The sequence below is a fragment of the Macrosteles quadrilineatus genome, unplaced genomic scaffold (assembly GCF_028750875.1).
Source record: "Macrosteles quadrilineatus isolate MER2022 unplaced genomic scaffold, UCM_ALF_1.0 Scaffold_7__1_contigs__length_78375512, whole genome shotgun sequence".
Taxonomy (NCBI): Eukaryota; Metazoa; Arthropoda; class Insecta; order Hemiptera; family Cicadellidae; genus Macrosteles; species Macrosteles quadrilineatus.
The window spans coordinates 58,445,147-58,462,479 of record NW_026542600.1 but is presented as its reverse complement, the minus strand read 5'-3'; the positions used below and the strand labels follow the sequence as shown (position 1 = coordinate 58,462,479).

Here is a 17,333-nt window from a genome sequence, read left to right as displayed (position 1 = left end):
TGAATTTACCTTTTGTTTCCATCAATCCGATCAGCAAAAAGACCTAGGAGACTCACTAATAAATAAGTCTATTATTTTTTTAGTAATAGGCCTACTATTAGGGGTCTTAGGTCGGGGTCTGACATTTTTTATTTCTCTCAGGTAGAGTCAAAAATGTTGACCTTCAGGCATCAGATCAGACCAGGTGGATTTAGAAATAATAAATTAAAAATATACTAACTAATTAATATACTACAGAGTGTTGAAAAAGTCTTTACACACCCATAAATAAATTAACAAATTTAACAGCTTAAGATACAATTTTGCAACTTCAACATATCATTTTATGATGATTTTTCTAGCTTTTTGCTCTAAATCAAAATTTTGCCCCCCTCCCTCTTTCAGGGTAGATAGGGGGAAATTCAACAATTTAAAATGCAAATACTCATTTTGCGACCCCTTATTGTTAAAATAAAACTGGTGTGATAGAAATAATCTTGTATCTAAGTCAATGGTAGTGGCTGGTATTAGGTGGATGATATGATATTAGTTGGAGGGTATTAACATGGGTATGGTTTTTGCTGGGGATAGTATTAGATGGGGAAGGGATTAGCTGGAGATAGTACTAGCAGCAGCTGTAGCACGTGAGCAGGAAGATACAGACTGATCCTGAGTTCCCATGCTGCTGTGACCTTGGCCTTGGCAGGACACAGGATTGCACTTGCACAACTGACCTGATTGTCATGTGACCTTGACCATCACACAATATAGTTAATGCTGGCTGGCTTTCATTCAGGTTTGACTTTCATATTCTCCTTCATTAAGCAGAATCCCTATGTCATGATCATTACAGTGCCATTTAACAGCCTCGGTATGTTAATGTTAATGCAATGGTTTGAAGGTAGGGAGGAATAATTGGCTCAATCACACACAATGTGTGGCAAATTTTTGTTTTCGAGTGATTTGTTAAATTACCGATTTATGTTCATTTGATTTCTGTAATTTTTGTCAGCAATAAAAGTATAAATTTGTAATATACCTAATAATATGCTAAGGAAAAATAAGTCCTTTTCATTTTACAAAGCTAATTGTAAAATGATTAGCTTAATGTGCTATGATATAATTAAATCTAAATTATACCTTTAAATATAAATAATAAATATCAAATATAATAAATTTACAATGTACATTGATTTTGGGTGTGTTGCTGGCGTTGTGGTTTTTTTTTTTTTTTTTTTTTTTTCCTAGGAAGGACGCTAGGCACGAGCCTGGGATTGTTTTTCACATTACTTCAGGCTAGACCTAGGGGTTACGGCATTATCACTTAGATAAAATCCATTGGTGACTTGGCGGGGATCGAACCCGGGACCTCAGGGACTGAAGTCCCGCGCTCTAACCACTACACCAGCTCGCTCCCCCCTGGCTGGCGTTGTGGTTAGCGTATCGAACTTTGATGTAGGAGGAACCCGTTGGACTACCCAACTACCCCACAAAACATATGGGTTAGAACCACTTCCTCCAAAAGCAGTGTACTCTTTGATATCTCCTATAACAAACGCCACCAAAATCTTAAACTTCGTGAATAATAGTAAGCACACAGAGTACGTAATGTATAATAGTATGAAATATAAATTTGAAAAAACTACAGTTAATGAAGAAAATTTATAATTATCACCTAAGAAAGTCAAAAAAAATGTAGCAGAACCCAGAATTAGCAGCATACACAATTCCAAATAGTTAAGAGTTAGTTAAGATTATCACTATAAGTGACTGAAAGGATAAACTTGTAAAAAAAATGCCATATTTCATTTACCTTTCTATTTCTTATTTCATATGTACTGGTGTTTTGATATAAAAACAGTTATTTATCCAGGTTTCATGATAATTTCTTTTTGAATCAACATTAACAGGAATAAAGGACACTTCAATAAGAAACCAATATTTTTAAGTGAACTGTGCAAATGTGTTTTGGCTCCTTAGACCAAGTTGACAAAAATACAACAAAAACTCCAGAGTTCACTGCATGACTGCATGTAATGCAGATCTATGTCTGACAAGCAATCAGATAAATAAGGAAAACCCCAGTGATGTCCTAGTTGAGGATTATATCACACACCTACAAGCTGTTTTAGAAGAGGAAGAGAGATTATCCAGATAGCCAAAAGAATTATAATTAATAGGACACAGCTACAATTTAACTCTTGTCCTAAGGTTGTTGTATATCATTGTTTTACCTGTTTTAGTGATATTTAAAAGACAACACTCACAACTGTTAGTAAGGAGCCTGAACGGCTGCACTGTGATGCATTTTAGTTGTGGGCAAATAATTAGTCGGTGAAATACAAAACTTGCTAATATTTATTATATACATTTTATTTATGACCAAACCACTCATACTCTTGATGTGCTGGACCGCTCATCTTTCCACAGCCTTTTCATCTGCACAAAGTGTATTAATTAATTTTCAATTAAATTCAATAAATACAAACATAATAATAGAACAATCAAAATATCATATATATGCTTAAGCACTTTTTGTCCATTGTTCAAAGATAGTCACTCCAAACTTTCACCTTTCTAGTTTTTGTTTACTTAATCATTTCTCTGTATCATTTTCCTAAGTGAAATGCAAATAAGACTTTTTTAACAAAATTGTAAATAGAATCTATTTTAGTTTATCTGTGCTGTTTATTGTAAAAGGTTGTAACTATACCTTGGGTGTTAAAACAACAAGAATTTTGAATTCTTTTTAAGTATATAGGTACTTGTTTAAAATCCATTGTTACTAATTGCAAGTTTTTGCAGGCTCATTGCAGATATTTTCCATTACTCCACATAGATCAATAAACTAAGCTTCATGACATTTTGAAAACTTAATTCTGATCATAGTAGATCAGGGATACTTAAACTAAGAAAGAACTACAACATGACAAGATGGCAGATAAACAAAGCAAATGTTCAGCAGTCAAATAAAAATTAGTTGGAATACTGAAAAACTATCAACATTTTCAATTGATGACTATACTCATTATGTGCTGTACATATTGTTTCTACCTTTATTGCTGGTTCTTCCAATTTAATCCTCTGGAAATCGGGGAAGAAAGAGAGAACTGCCAGAGAGAGAGTTAACATTAAACACCACTCCATGATGGTGTAGGCCAAGTGCCAGCCATAGCCTGGGTCTGTAGGGTTCCACAGTAGATGGTCTTTGTAACTGGAATCTGTGTAAAGTATTGATAAAGATTGTAATAAATGTATGAAGTAACAGCTTGTGTCTATGTCAACCCAGGGAATAGGTGAAGAATTATATCAAGAGAGGATTGCATGTATTTACAATATTACAAAGTAGCTAAACACTGTGTGAATGCTAAAGGCTTAGGAGGATAGACTTATAGTTCAATTGTGTTTGCTTAGTCAATTCCTATCCTATGAAATGTTAGGTAATGCACTAAGACAAGGCCAACAAAAGCCAAACCTCAAACTCAATAAAAATACAACAAAATAATTTATTCTGCGTTATACACCTTAACACATACAAAGTGCAAATAAAATATTGGTTGTAAAAATTATTCAATAGAAATACAAGGTTGAAGATATGTACCAAGTTCAAACACAGTTGTGATCAAAATAGCTCTTTCCACTCTAACACCAATGCACAAATAAATGTAATCTTTAAATTTTCAGTCCTTAAAATAAGTAATAGTAAGGTATCTAATCGAAACCTATGTAGGTCAAGTAAAGAATCAACTATGTGTATTCTGTGAGAGTTTTAGTCTTTTTTGTGCTTAATAACACCTAATTAGATTTAAAATGCACCATCTTGTGACTTCAGTTATAGGGCATTTAATGCATTTATATGTATATATCATTAATACAAGGTTTGCACAGATTTTATCTAGAGACTTTCATTCCATCTCATAGCTATAACAATGTAAAAGTTTTGCTATTCACCACACAAGAAGATAAAGCCAGAAAAATCACAGAGTTTTTCAAGTATTTTAAAGGTTTACTTAGTTGCCCATTTTAACTTAACTTTTAGGTTACTCAACCTAGAATCACTTAACCCTTAAGCACATGTGCTTGTTTTTTTTTCTTTTTTTTTTGCGCTGGTGCGCGTGCGGGGGTCTAACAGACCCTCAAATAAAAATGGGTATGAAAAAGGCTTTTTTATATTTAGCTCTTTAAACTTTAGACTTCAAATCTATATTCATTTTCTCATGATGTTATGTACATTTTATGATCCTACCATATCCTTTAATTTATTGATTTTAAAATAATAGTTTGAACCCTTAATTTTTTCATCATGAAATGTAATAATGGTGTTAGAGAGGGAAAAATTGTAGTTAAACAAGTTTTATTGCAAACAAATGTTATTTTTAATTTCACAAAAGTATTATATTTGTATAAAACTATGGAAACAGTAAATATTTCATAAATTACATTTTCCAATTTGTAGAAAATACTGTAAAAAAAATTGATAAATTTAAAAAATTCTATGGTAGGTAGTGTATGTTTTTTTTTTCAAACATCCTCGTCCAGTGGTTGGTTTAGAAGTACTTTTAAACACACTTCACAATTATTTTAAATTTGTCCCCGGAACATTGGATTCTTAAGGTTTTACACTTGAATTTGGTCTTGGCGTCTTTTTGTCCAAGGCAAATTTGGTTATCAAGGCAGAAGTGCCTTTGCACTGGGAGGCTAGATCAGTGGACTCTATGGTTGAACATTTCCATCCAATTGGTTTGCAGATACTAAGTTTGTTTGGCAAACTTTCAATACTATAAAAATTATAATGATAAAGTTATAAAGTTATTAATACTTATAACTTTATGTAATGATAAAGTTATAAAGTTATTAATACTTATAACTTTTGGTATCAATAAATTATATTAATACTAATTATGATAATAAAACTGAGACACTACTATGCCCACGGGGTACACTAGACCCCCTAATGAACATAGTACTGGTAACACAACCATGCGCGTGGGGGTATGCCAGACCCAGGGTGGTGATAATATAGGAAATAGGTCAATGACTCGGTCAAGACTAACAACTCTGCGGCCAGATGATAGTATGGTACTATTTTAGGCAGATACTGTTATGCTTACCACGGTTGCCACCATACTTGTAAAATTATGACAAAATTAACATACGCGGGGGTATGTCATACCCCCGCGAGCGTGGTTAAGGGGTAGGGTACTCTATACTGAAACTATCATAAGTTAAGACACGCTATTTACTTGGGTTGAAGTTGTTATATAGCTTCCAGGCCATGTAGTTGCAAACATTGGTGCCTATGTTGAGGGAGACCATGAGCAAACTGAGTAGAGCCCTTAGTACGAATATCTGTAGAGAGTTGAGCTGTGGGGCCATCCAGAAGGAGAACACTGTCTGACAGAAAGATATAGTAGTTGAAATTGTTACCATAGATCACAGAGAAGTAAGGTACAGAGGGAACCTCTTTATGGGACGGCCCGTTCTGGTATGTTGTGCTTAAAATGTACTTGCTACAAGCATGGAAGAGCCCAAGTGGCGAGTTTGTGGGGAAATTCCTATTACACTGGGCACAGGGTCTTCCTCCACCATGACAAGCATTGTAGTAAATGAGGGCAAGGGTGGTGTTTGGCTTTCCCTAAACACCAGTGACTAGTGTAGACACACCACTTAAAGTGTACCATTGAATGTTTCCTCTGTACCTTACTTATATATGTAGCTGTTTTTAAGCATGCAGCCAGTTAACCTTAATATTGTTAAAAGACAGTGGAATTAACATTCTCTTTAATCTTCAACCTGATTCATGACCATATGAACATTTTAAACTACCTATAGGGAAAGTAAACCTATTTGATCATAGGCCTATACTGGTTACCAATTTACAAATAGTTGTATTTTCTCATTTGACTTAAATTTTAAATTTGTAAGACATCTAATTGTATTGTTGGGCAACTCTTTGTAGTCTTATGATGCATTGGGAATTAATAAATCATCTATACGTTATACAATGTAACATTACTCTCAATTGTAAATATTTAAAAATGCATTTTACTGTTAACTCTTGACTCTCTTTAGCTCTTGTTAATCTTCAATGTTTGTTTCTTATAGAGAAGTAATTATATGTTATTAACATTTTAAAGACATTTGGAAGGAAAGCCCAATGGTAACAAGTACAAAATTTATACCTTAAATACCTGTAAATTTTATTTAACACTTGATGCGATCATACAAGAAATTTATATCGAACCTTTGGCACATGGAACTTTTTTTTGTATTTTTACAACATGTTTTTTATGAGCCCCAGTTTTCTAGTAATATACGGTATAGATATTCTGCAAATACAATTATACTATATATCTATTATTATTTATATGAACACTGGTTTATCTAAATTAAATACCATTATAATTTTCCAATTTGCAATGATTTTAAAGGAATTTGTCTATTCAGTACAGTAAACTTTCTTAGTCTCGGTACCACAGGATACAATTAAGAGGGGTTTTACTGTATCCCTCACAATAAATCATTTATGCACTGAAGTCAACAAACCTGGAAAATAAAATATATGTTGGCTCCATAGAAGCAGCATTGAGATCCAAAGTAGTGAACACGAATAGCCGAAGTCATCTGCCAGTTGGCAACAATGAATAGTCCGATGACAGATACTAAGCCGATAGTCGTAGCGAGTAGGTTCGTACACTTTCTGGGACCTGTGGTAGGGCGACAGTGAGAGTATTCCCGCACCTGCGCATGACGAATGTAGCCCGCAAACAGCACTGGAAAAACAAACACTTTGGTACAGGCCCGTTTTTGACTATGTCAGCGCCCTAGGCACAACTAAAATACTAGCGCCCCTTTGCAATATATATAACAGGGTGACTACCAACCGGGAAATCTGGGAATTAAGCGGGAATTTTTTTTAACCCGAAATTATGCATGAATTTTGTATTTCTACCTGGAATTGTCAATTTACCGCAATGGCGCATGACAACAGCGACGTTTTCGTGACCACGGGAGACGATAATATGTCTCCACAAGGCCGCGAGGGATGGTCAGAATATTGCCGCGATCGCATGACACGATGATAATGTCTAAACGACCGCGGGATATGATCATGATTTCACCGCAATCGCGCAAAACGATAATAAGATATACAGAGCCGCGATGGATGATCAGAATATTGCCGCGATCACAGAAGACGAAGATAATGTCCACACAACCACGGGAAACAGTCAGAAATTTGCCACAATCGGGGAAGACGATAATGATCTCCACATGACTGCAGGATATTATTAACAGTTTGCCGTAATCGCGGGAGACGATTACGATGTCTTCACGACCGCGGGAGACGATTACGATATCTTCACGACAGCGGGAGACGATTACGATGTCTTCACGACCGCGGGAGACGATTACGATGTCTTCACGACAGCGGGAGACGATTACGATGTCTTCACGACCGCGGGAGACGATTACGATGTCTTCATGACAGCGGGAGACGATTACGATGTCTTCACGACCGCGGGAAACGATTACGATGTCTACAGGATCGCGGGAGTTACAATAATGATGGCTCTTCTACACGGCTGCGAGGGATGATCAGAATTTTACCGCGATCACGTAAGACGATGTTAATGTCCACTCCACCACAGGAAAGATCAGAATTTGGCCTCATTCGCAAAAGACGATGAAGACCTCCAAACGACCGCGGGAGATGAGTACCATTTGCCGCAATGGCGGGAGGGGATCACAATGCCTCACGACCGCGGGAGGCGATGATGTCTTCATGGCTGTGAGGGATTATCAGAATTTTATCGTGATCACGCAAGAAGATGATAATGTCCACACAACCCCGGGAAAAGGTTAGAATTTTGCTTCATTCGCGGTAGACGGTGATAATCTCCTCACGACCGCGGGATGTGTTCATATATTGCCGCGATCAAGGAAGACGACAATTATGCTGTCCACACGTCCGCCGAAAATAGTCAGAATTTTGCCGTGATCGCGGGAGACGGACAATGATGACGTATACACAACCACAGGAAAAATTAACATCTTGCCACAATTGCGGGAGACTGTTAAGATGTCTACACGGCCGCGAGGGATTATCAGTTTACCGCGATCGCGTGCAAATACAGCCACAATTTTTGTTATTTTCCAATTTTTTGGCGCCCCCCAAAAATGACAATTGCCTCGCGCCCTAGGCACGTGCCTACCGTGCCTATTCGGTAAATCGGCCCTGCTTTGGTAACTTAAAAAGTACCTAATTTGATAGTAAAAGTTTGATAAATATGAAAAAATCATCAAAATGTATGGTTTATGGTTTATGGTTTATGTAATAGTTGAACCTATTTATAAACGTTGCTGTAGTAAAGTTGATTGAGAAGGGGCTTTGGTCTCTAAGGTCCCAAGTTCAATTCCTGCCTATCACCAATAGATTTTGCAGCGGAATAATCAAATAATGTAACTATCCCTCAATCCTAGCCTGAAGAAATGAGTAAAAGTTGTTCCGAGTCAGAGTTAGAACCTTGCGTTTAAGGAGGTGATGGCAGGATACAATCAAACAAAATAGTAAAATATGGTCAAAAACGTTACTCTATAAGCAATTACCATCCCGTTTTGTAACCAATAATAGTGTGACATTTTTTTCTGCAGAAAAATTAAATATAAAAATACTTATCATCATTGCCAAAACATCATTCACTAGCCTTGAAATTATTAGTTATGGCCAATGCAATTGAATTGACACATGTGTTAGTTATAATTTTAAATATTTCAAAAAAATGTTAGTAAAATGTTAGGAGGGTACTATTATTTCGCCCTTAAAATTTAAAAAAAATAAATGCACAAGTTCCTCCCTATTTTAATGTGTGCTTGTAGTCTTAAGTTGCACAAAAATTGTCAGTGGGGACAAAAAGACTACTTATAGATCAAATTAAAAAGATATTACTTTAATCATATACAGTGTATAAATTAAGTCTTGAAACAAATCTGTATTTTTAATACCAAAATAGATAGAAATATTCTGTTTGTAACATTGATTCTTAACAAAGGTTCCGCTATATTTAAGACCAAAAGAAATTGTATAAACCCCCCTCTATAAATAGGGTAGGGGTTAGAGGGTGACTTATTTTTTTTCAAATAACAACCCCTATTGATTGACCCTTCATTTTGAAGGGATTATCAAAGGAAACACAATGAGACAAATTCAAGGTGAATATCTCACCTCTAGCCAAAATGGCGGGTATTCCAAAATGGGAGCTTTTTCACATAAATCAAATTTTAGAATAAACGCCATTTAGGCTAGGGATGAAATATCTACCCCGGGTTTGTGTCATTGTATTTCTTTTTACAAACCCTTCAAAATGAGGGTCACTCAATAGGGGTTGTTATTAAAAAAATAAACCACCCCCATCCCCTATCCTGTTAAAGAGGTTAAAAAATAATGTTGATTTAAAAAATTGCGGAGCCTATGTAAACAATCAATTCCACAAACAGAATATGTCTAATTATTAGTGTTTTAAAAATACATAATTGATTCCATATTTGTGAAATTTGTGCTTTTTCACATACAGTAAATCAAATTTTGGAATACCTGCCATTTTGGCTAGGGTGAGATATCCACCTGAGTTTGCATCATTGTGTTTCTTTTGACAAATCCTTCAACCAGTCACTCAACAGGAGTTGCTATTTGAAAAAAAATAAGTCAACCCCTATCCCCTACCCTGTCAGGGGGGTTAAACAATATTTTTGATGTAAAAAATTACAGAATCTTTGTTAACAGTCAACACCACAAACAGAATACGTTTATCTATTTTGGTTAAAAAAAATACAGATTTGTTTCAAGACTTAATTTACACACTGTATTTTAATATGAGTAACCAACCCTTTAACAACTACACAAAGCTGAACCCCGGCAAATTAACTTTTGTTCACAAAAAAACCAGGTAACCTTTTAAAGCAGGGTTACGTCCAGACATGGCTACTCAAGTTGTTTTCCAAGTGTGGTTTAGGAACTGAGATCTTATCAACAACGCATACTGTGGATCTCAGGAAGAATACAAAGTGGTGATCTTTTGACCTACCAAGGCCAAGTCAAAGAGGAATAACAAGTGTAACCCATATTCATAACCAGGGGCACTTTCTACTCTAGACAGACAAAGAGTAGGTACAGTAAATCAACATTTCATCATTTAAAGACCTGTGCTGGGTCGGCTTGGATTGCTCAGTCACTCAAATGTTCGACCATTTATCTTATTGACTTTGAAATCTCAAAGGCACTTATAAGCAAGGTCTTCTCTCTCATATCCATAGGTAGTACACAAAAACAAGTTTATTTTTATAACCTGCCATAGTTAAATTAGGTGTGTTCTATGTGATGATTGATTTGTTTGTTTTTGTGTTCTGTTTTTCAAATTTATTGGTTCTGACGATTGTACTTCTTTACTGCATTTAGACACAATAAATGTGGTGATTGAGTTAGTTTGAACTGTAAAAGAGAAGTTATTTTGTGAAAAATATATTCTTAATTCTTATTTTGTTTGTAAATATATTTTTTTTTATACATTATGTTTTTAGAGAGCAAATAATGTACATAAAATTCTTATTCAAAACTAAACAAATCAAAACAAAATTTGTCTACCAGTACAAGCTTAGCCTTAAAAGAGTAAGCTAACAACACACCTAGTCGCTATGAGTAATGTTTCAAATGATTTCTTCACAACTGCTGTAGAAAACCTTATCTCACCCACCAAACATTGATTCTGGCCATTAATGTGAAGGAGAGCGGGACCGGCCTATCTCGCTGATGTTAAATTTGTCATCCAAACTTGTTATCATCATAGGTTTAAAGCTATATGGATTTCAAATTTATAGGCTATAACTGTCAACCCTGTATGAGTACACATAGACCCAATTTAGATCTTTCAATAAAATATTACATAAAAAAGTATTTTTTTTTAACACAAAAAGTGTAAAATATATATATATTAAAAAAGCTAGCAAAGTAAGGGTAATACAAATCTAGATATTACTTATAACCACAGAGAAGTAAGGTACAGTACAGAGGAAACATTTAATGTCATGTAAACTATAGCTCAAATTTTTAAGTTGTGCAGACCAAATAATAAAACTACCTTTCTCGAGGTTTTGTTTTATTTTTTAAAAAAGGGTTTCAATTTAAGTAACAAATATTGTTAATGTTATAACATTCTAAAGGGAATTAAGGACTATAATAACCAGCAAAAAACAAAAAAAAGGAAGAAACAATGGATGGTAGCCAAAATGTCATTAAAGGTGCGCTAGGATTATGTTTTCTACGATTACTCTTAGGGAAGATAGAACACTGTAGATGTCCACTTGCTCAAACAAATATCCATAGTATTACCAAAATTTGAGATGGCTTTGATATATAGATTGAGGCAGACCTAAGGATTTCAAAAAGGAAAACATGTAACCTTATTTTTGGAACTTAACTGCGTTTGAGTTTGAAGTCAATGTCATTGTTGAGGGTTAAAAAGGTTGAATATAACACTCAAAGAATTATATGTATTTTGTCTAGGTTATTACATCCCATAAAATCCCATACTGTAGTGGTCCATGGTGGAAGGAAAAAACATAGGTGTGCTATTCCCATCATATTCTGACGTCACTCGGATTGCAAACAAAAGATCACCTGATTTGATTTTTATTGTTTTTATAATAATAAAAACAATAACAACCAAATCAAAACAAATACATATACTAATTTGACAGTTACAATCAGGTGATCTTTTGTTTGCAATCCGAGTGACGTCAGAATATGATGGGAATAGCACACCTATGTTTTTTCCTTCCACCATGGTAGTGGTCAGTTATTGTTATTTTGATGGCTCTTAATGCAAGATTGGTCAGTATATATGTAATTTAGCATTGCAAGATATTACAATATTATTTAGTACATTCGCTTTTCTATTATGGACAAGATGAATATTTTTCACTTAAGGGGGCTGGAGTTCAAAATGTTAGAGTTGCAAGAATACCTCACAATGGGGCAATAGGTAAAATTACTTTAACAAGTTCAATATTTCAATTTGTACAATTTCTTTGCAGATTCTTTAGTAAATGAATATTGATCCTTAGCAACTGATACAGAACCTTTCTTGGCCTAGAAAAAATAGTTTTTCCATCTGAAACAGGGAGTTCTGATTGTGTTTAAAATCTAGGAATGACAGATTAATTTCAGCTTACATAGAAATGTGGAGAGGTTGACAAACAGGCCGAACCAACAGCTCTCAGGCGGAGAGGTACCTGTGGCACTGATGGAGGGCAGCCATGGGTAAACATGACCTGCGCTGACTGCTAAAATGTACCTGGGGATTAACAAAAAAAACAGTAACCTTGCATGCAACTAAATCTGGCTGTGAGTATGACCCCCATCATACACTACATCACTGTATTATGAGCCAAGTACAGTAGAGTCGAGATTATCAGACCTTTCCTCTTGTCCGGCAAGGTCTGATAACAAATAGGGAATAATTAAAAAAAACCCTATTGTAAACATGTTAAAATCAACAAATGAATAATTATTCTCTCTTGACAAACCAACACATCACTTAAATTTTTGATTTATTTAAACCATCCACTCCCTCCATTTTCAATTTATCATCACAAATAACATAAATAACAACTGACACAAAACAAAACACCATTGCTGTGACTATACAGTAGAACCTCACTAATTCAAACCTCGATAATTCGAAAGCCTCTATAGTTAGTAATGTTCGTCTGTTCCCCTCAGAAAACCTCTACAATTTTAAAAGAAGATTTGAGACCAGTGATAACGCGTCTAAATACAATGCTCTCCTAAATTTAAGTCGAATATCACAGTAAACAGTCTGTTTTAACGAGTTTTTGGGGACGTCGGTTTAACCGGAAACCCCGTTATCTGGACTAGTCTTGGTCCCGAGGAGTCCGGATAAGAAGGAGTCTAATGTATATATATAAAAATATATTGTATTTCCCTCTGAAACTCGAATTATCGAGGTTCTACTGCATAAGATAAAGCTATAATCGTCCATTCAGCCACCTCTGTTAGCTTTAAGACCATGAGGGGTAGCAGACAAGTACAAAGTACAAAGTAAGAAGAGGAGTTTACAAAATACTAATTGGGTAGTTTGGTATGTAGCGCATTATAATGAGGAAGTGAGGCGTAAGCGTAATGCATATTTTCCGAATATAGAGAAACAGCAGTGTTGGATTGGATGTATTAGATTTACACCGACACATTAGGAAGAGATGATGCTGTTTCTGACTATGATCAGCTGGTTATTTAGCCAAGATAGTTTATCAACAGTACAATGATCATGGACAGCTGGGTTCAATTTCAAACCATCATCTGACGTTTCTCAGGATCAGACCAGCTACTGACTATAACTTACTGATTACTAGGTGAGAACTATAACCACTCAGCAAAGATGTAACATCATACCATACGGAAATAGCATGTGATGTTGTAGGACTTAACTGTCTATTGAAACAGGAAACATGTGATCATCTTCATTACATAGGGTAACAATCTGGCATATTTTTCAAAGTTGTAAACCACAACCAAGAAATTCAATGTTCACACATTGTGGTTAAGTTATGAATTAACTTTATGAATGTCAAGAACATGTTGTGAAGGGATTGTTACCAATTAAGATAATTATCCTCGTTGTAGACAGAGACAACAGCAAAGACATGATTGAGGTTTGTTTTTCTCAATACAAAGTCTTGAGAGTCTTCATCAGTGGTAGCCATCCTCAATTTTAGTCATATGAGACTAATCTATTCTAATTATCTTTTAGGTAACCTATTAGGAAAGATTTGTTTATAATTGTTATGCTTATAAACAAAGGTATATATCATAATGAACTCTAGAAGCTTTTTAAATATGTCTGTTGAAGACCATTTTTTATAACTCTCCAAACAACAAAATGACCATAAATATGTACTAAGTTAACATACAGGACTCTATTATTTATCACTACTCATATTCTTTAAAAAAAAAAACCCTCTTAAGATAAAAACCCTTTGTGTTCAATTGAATTTTCTTTTAGCAAATTTCCCTATGGCTATTACTGCAGGTGGCACAGTAAGACCTAGACCCGGGGCAAATTTACTTTTTTTTCATTTTGATCTCACCACAGGCCAAAACTATTTGTTCAAATTTGTATGAATGTATATATATAGATTTATACGTTCGTGAACAAGATAACTCGTGTAATTTTTTGTCTGATTTTGATGATAATTTAGCTGCATGGTATATACCTTCCCGGTAGCAGCAAACCTAGGTTCTCATTAAATCTAATGTTATTTAAATGGAGAATAAATAAGTCTTGTTTATGGAAATATTTTAGTAAAATCCAATCAGACAAATTGAAATTCACTTTGTCTGCAGGTTTGCGACGGGGGTATTATTTTACATCTTTTTGGTCTGGTAAAGTCTGTATAGTATTCTGTTTATTTATAGATCCATTGTCTAATTAGTACAAAAAAAAAAAACTCGCTTTAATAAATCCCACTCGTAGATGAACCTATACTAATCATCTTTTACAAGTAAATAATTAACCAAATTACAAGTTTCAAAATACAATTATGCCAAAACAATATGTACTCAGGAGTTATTTATTGTTATAACAAATTAAATACACACTTATGTACAGCAAAGGGATGAAATGAACTTACGTGATGCCAAAAGACAGCGGCATCCATACTGCAATAGCTAGAGGAAGCCAGTGAACCGGCAGATGTGAACCCATACTGATAAATGCCAAACATATTGACATTGCATAATCTTATCTTCTCAAACACTCTTCTTCAATCTTTGATTAAGTCATTGGGCAGTTATCTTTGACAGGTTTTGTAATTTTAGAGGTTAAATGGATAATTTTCTGTCGAAATAGAGTGAAGAGCAAAACAATTAAATAGGGTCCTTTGTTCTGATTTGGCTCTATCAATAGAAATGAAATTACAACTCTTTACTTCTATGGTGTGTCACTGTACGATTCAGCAACGGTCTTACACATCATAGACATTTAAACAGTGATTCCTGGTTATTTAAGTACCATACTGGAAATATAACGTATAAGTTTAGAGCTCTTCTATTCACCATTCTTCTTTCATATTTTCATTACCTCACTAACTGCATATAAAATTAAATTGATTTATTATTTTAACTTTCATTAGCTGATCACCAAAAGTATTTGATTATGGTAAAAAAGAGAGGTCCCAGAATTTTAGTAGCGATGATTCCAGATATCCGGTCAACTGTCTGGACAGTTAAGTCTCTGTGTTACTGGAGACAAAAAAAACAGTGTTTTAGCGAATTTCCCTATAGGGAAGTAGCTATTACCGTAGGTGGCACGGTAAGACCTAGACCCGGGACCGATTTACTTTTTCATTTTTATGTCCCCAGAGGCCAAAAACACCATTCGTTCAAATTTTTATATATGTACATATATATATATATATATATATATATATAGACTTATATATATATATATATAGACTTATATATATATATATATATGTCCGTGAACGCGATAACTTGAGTAATTTTTGTCCGATTTTGATGAAATTTGGTTTAAAGGTGTAAAGCGGGATAAACTTGAATGAGTTCGCGAACCAGCACGATCGGACCATGGGAACGGGGCTTTACGGGGGGTTTTATGGGGTAAAAATGGGTTTTTCTCACTTTTGACCCTCAAAACACAAAATTTCCCGATTTCTCTTTAAACCTTTTTAAAGAGCTTAAAAAAACAAATAATTTAGTATATAAAAGTATTTTTGTTTGATTATTAGTAACGGAGAAAATTAAAAAAATTGTAAATTTAAAATTCCCATGTTATTCTTATGGAGAATATTGTCAAATGTTGTAGTTTGCTTGTTTATGAATATATTTTGATCAAACTTGGCAAATTTATTTATTTTGTACTAAGCTATCAATATTTTACTCAAAAACACACTTTATTAGTTTCCTTGTAGCAGCAAACCTAGGTACTCGTTAAACCTAATCTTATTTAAATATATTTAACTGAAAATCAATTCAGACAAATGGAAATTCGCTTAGTCGGCAGGTTTGCTGCGGCGGGGGTATTCTGTTTCCCAAATGAGACATAATACAAGTCTCCTGTCTCAAGTCTGCATGTGTGTACAGGTCTGAAAACAGAATACAGGATATTCTGTTTCCCAAATGAGACATGATACAAGTCTCCTGTCTCAAGTCTGCATGTGTGTACAGGTCTGAAAACAGAATACAGGATACAACGCAAACCCACAGGAGTAGTGTAGCCCTGTAAGGTGTTAATTTCTTTGCATATTTAGCCCAACAAAGGCCTAAAAGAACCTACAAAATATTTAGGAGTAATTCTTGTATCGTTTCTAAATCTTGTGCCATCTTCTAATCTAAAGTCTGAAAGCAGGTTTCGACTATATTACAAAATTTGCTTGAGAATTTTGCAGGTCCACCATCATGTCTTCCTCGGTACATCAGCCACATGGTTAAGAAGAATGAAGCAGGCACAGTATAAAACAAATCGGAAACTTCCATCCGAAACTGTGTTGACAGACTGTCGACAGACAAACAAACGACTGTCTACAAACAGTCGTTCGTATCAGGCTTAATCTTTGATTGGTCTCAATTCCAAGAAATGGGTTTACTTGTAGGTACTTATTGTGTTGGTTAATGCTTATAAAGATCTGTAGAAATTGAAGAAAACCTTTTATAGCAATAAAATACACCTCATTTGTACATCACTGACCAATAAAACACATAAGCGCACACTCAGCAAGGGTTGAAGGGAATATTTTGGAGGCAAAGAGGGAATTTCTTGTTGCAATTCCAAGAACTGTAAACATTGACCCCTATGATCTCAATAGATACCAAAATTGTATAGGCATATGTTTGATGGAATTCTTCAAAATTAAAGCAAAGCTTGTACCCTGCAATCTATTCCATTCCATTGGTCTTTTAAAATTAAAAATAAACATAGGGACATACTTGTTTTAAGTAGAGTTTTAACTTCAATGTTTCTTGAGAAATCAATATTTTTTTGCCTTATTTGTTCAAGGCAGCTAGATAGTTTGATGAGATGTCAGGATTATGCGACACCACTTTACTATGTATGCAGGGGCGGACTGGGCCGCCGGTTTACCTGCCACACGACAGATGGCCCTCAAGAAAAATGGTACCTGGTGCCCTCAAGAAAAAAAAAAGAAACTTGGCGAGGCGCCCTTAGCCCTTGGGGCGCCAAGTGCAATATTTCCTTGTTACGTCCGCAATCAATCAAAATGAGTTTTAACACTTTCTTGGTGTCAGCAACTATTTTTCCTCTTTG

At 34.9% G+C, this 17,333-nt stretch overlaps 1 protein-coding gene across 1 annotated transcript; it reads right to left on the bottom strand.

Annotated features, from left to right (window-relative positions):
* Window positions 1–2,319: 2,319 nt before the first annotated feature.
* Window positions 2,320–14,767, bottom strand: LOC128998497 (DNA damage-regulated autophagy modulator protein 1-like). Its single transcript, XM_054424654.1, has 6 exons — window positions 14,683–14,767; window positions 12,205–12,326; window positions 6,526–6,752; window positions 5,223–5,373; window positions 3,034–3,200; window positions 2,320–2,418 (listed from the first exon to the last, which is right to left on the bottom strand). The coding sequence occupies exons 1-6, from the start codon at window positions 14,754–14,756 to the stop codon at window positions 2,371–2,373; spliced, it is 789 nt and encodes a 262-aa protein (XP_054280629.1). The 5' UTR covers window positions 14,757–14,767; the 3' UTR covers window positions 2,320–2,370.
* Between the last annotated feature and the right edge of the window lie 2,566 nt (window positions 14,768–17,333).

What these genes read in the sequence shown, in the direction of transcription:
- LOC128998497 (XM_054424654.1), bottom strand. Translation starts at nt 14,756, where the DNA reads ATGGGTTCACATCTGCCGGTTCACTGGCTTCCTCTAGCTATTGCAGTA. An exon ending in CCGCTGTCTTTTGGCATCAC is followed by an intron (nt 12,327 to 14,682) that starts GTAAGTTCATTT and finishes GTTAATCCCCAG; the next exon opens with GTACATTTTAGCAGTCAGCG. An exon ending in ACATATATTTTATTTTCCAG is followed by an intron (nt 5,374 to 6,525) that starts GTTTGTTGACTT and finishes TCTTTCTGTCAG; the next exon opens with ACAGTGTTCTCCTTCTGGAT.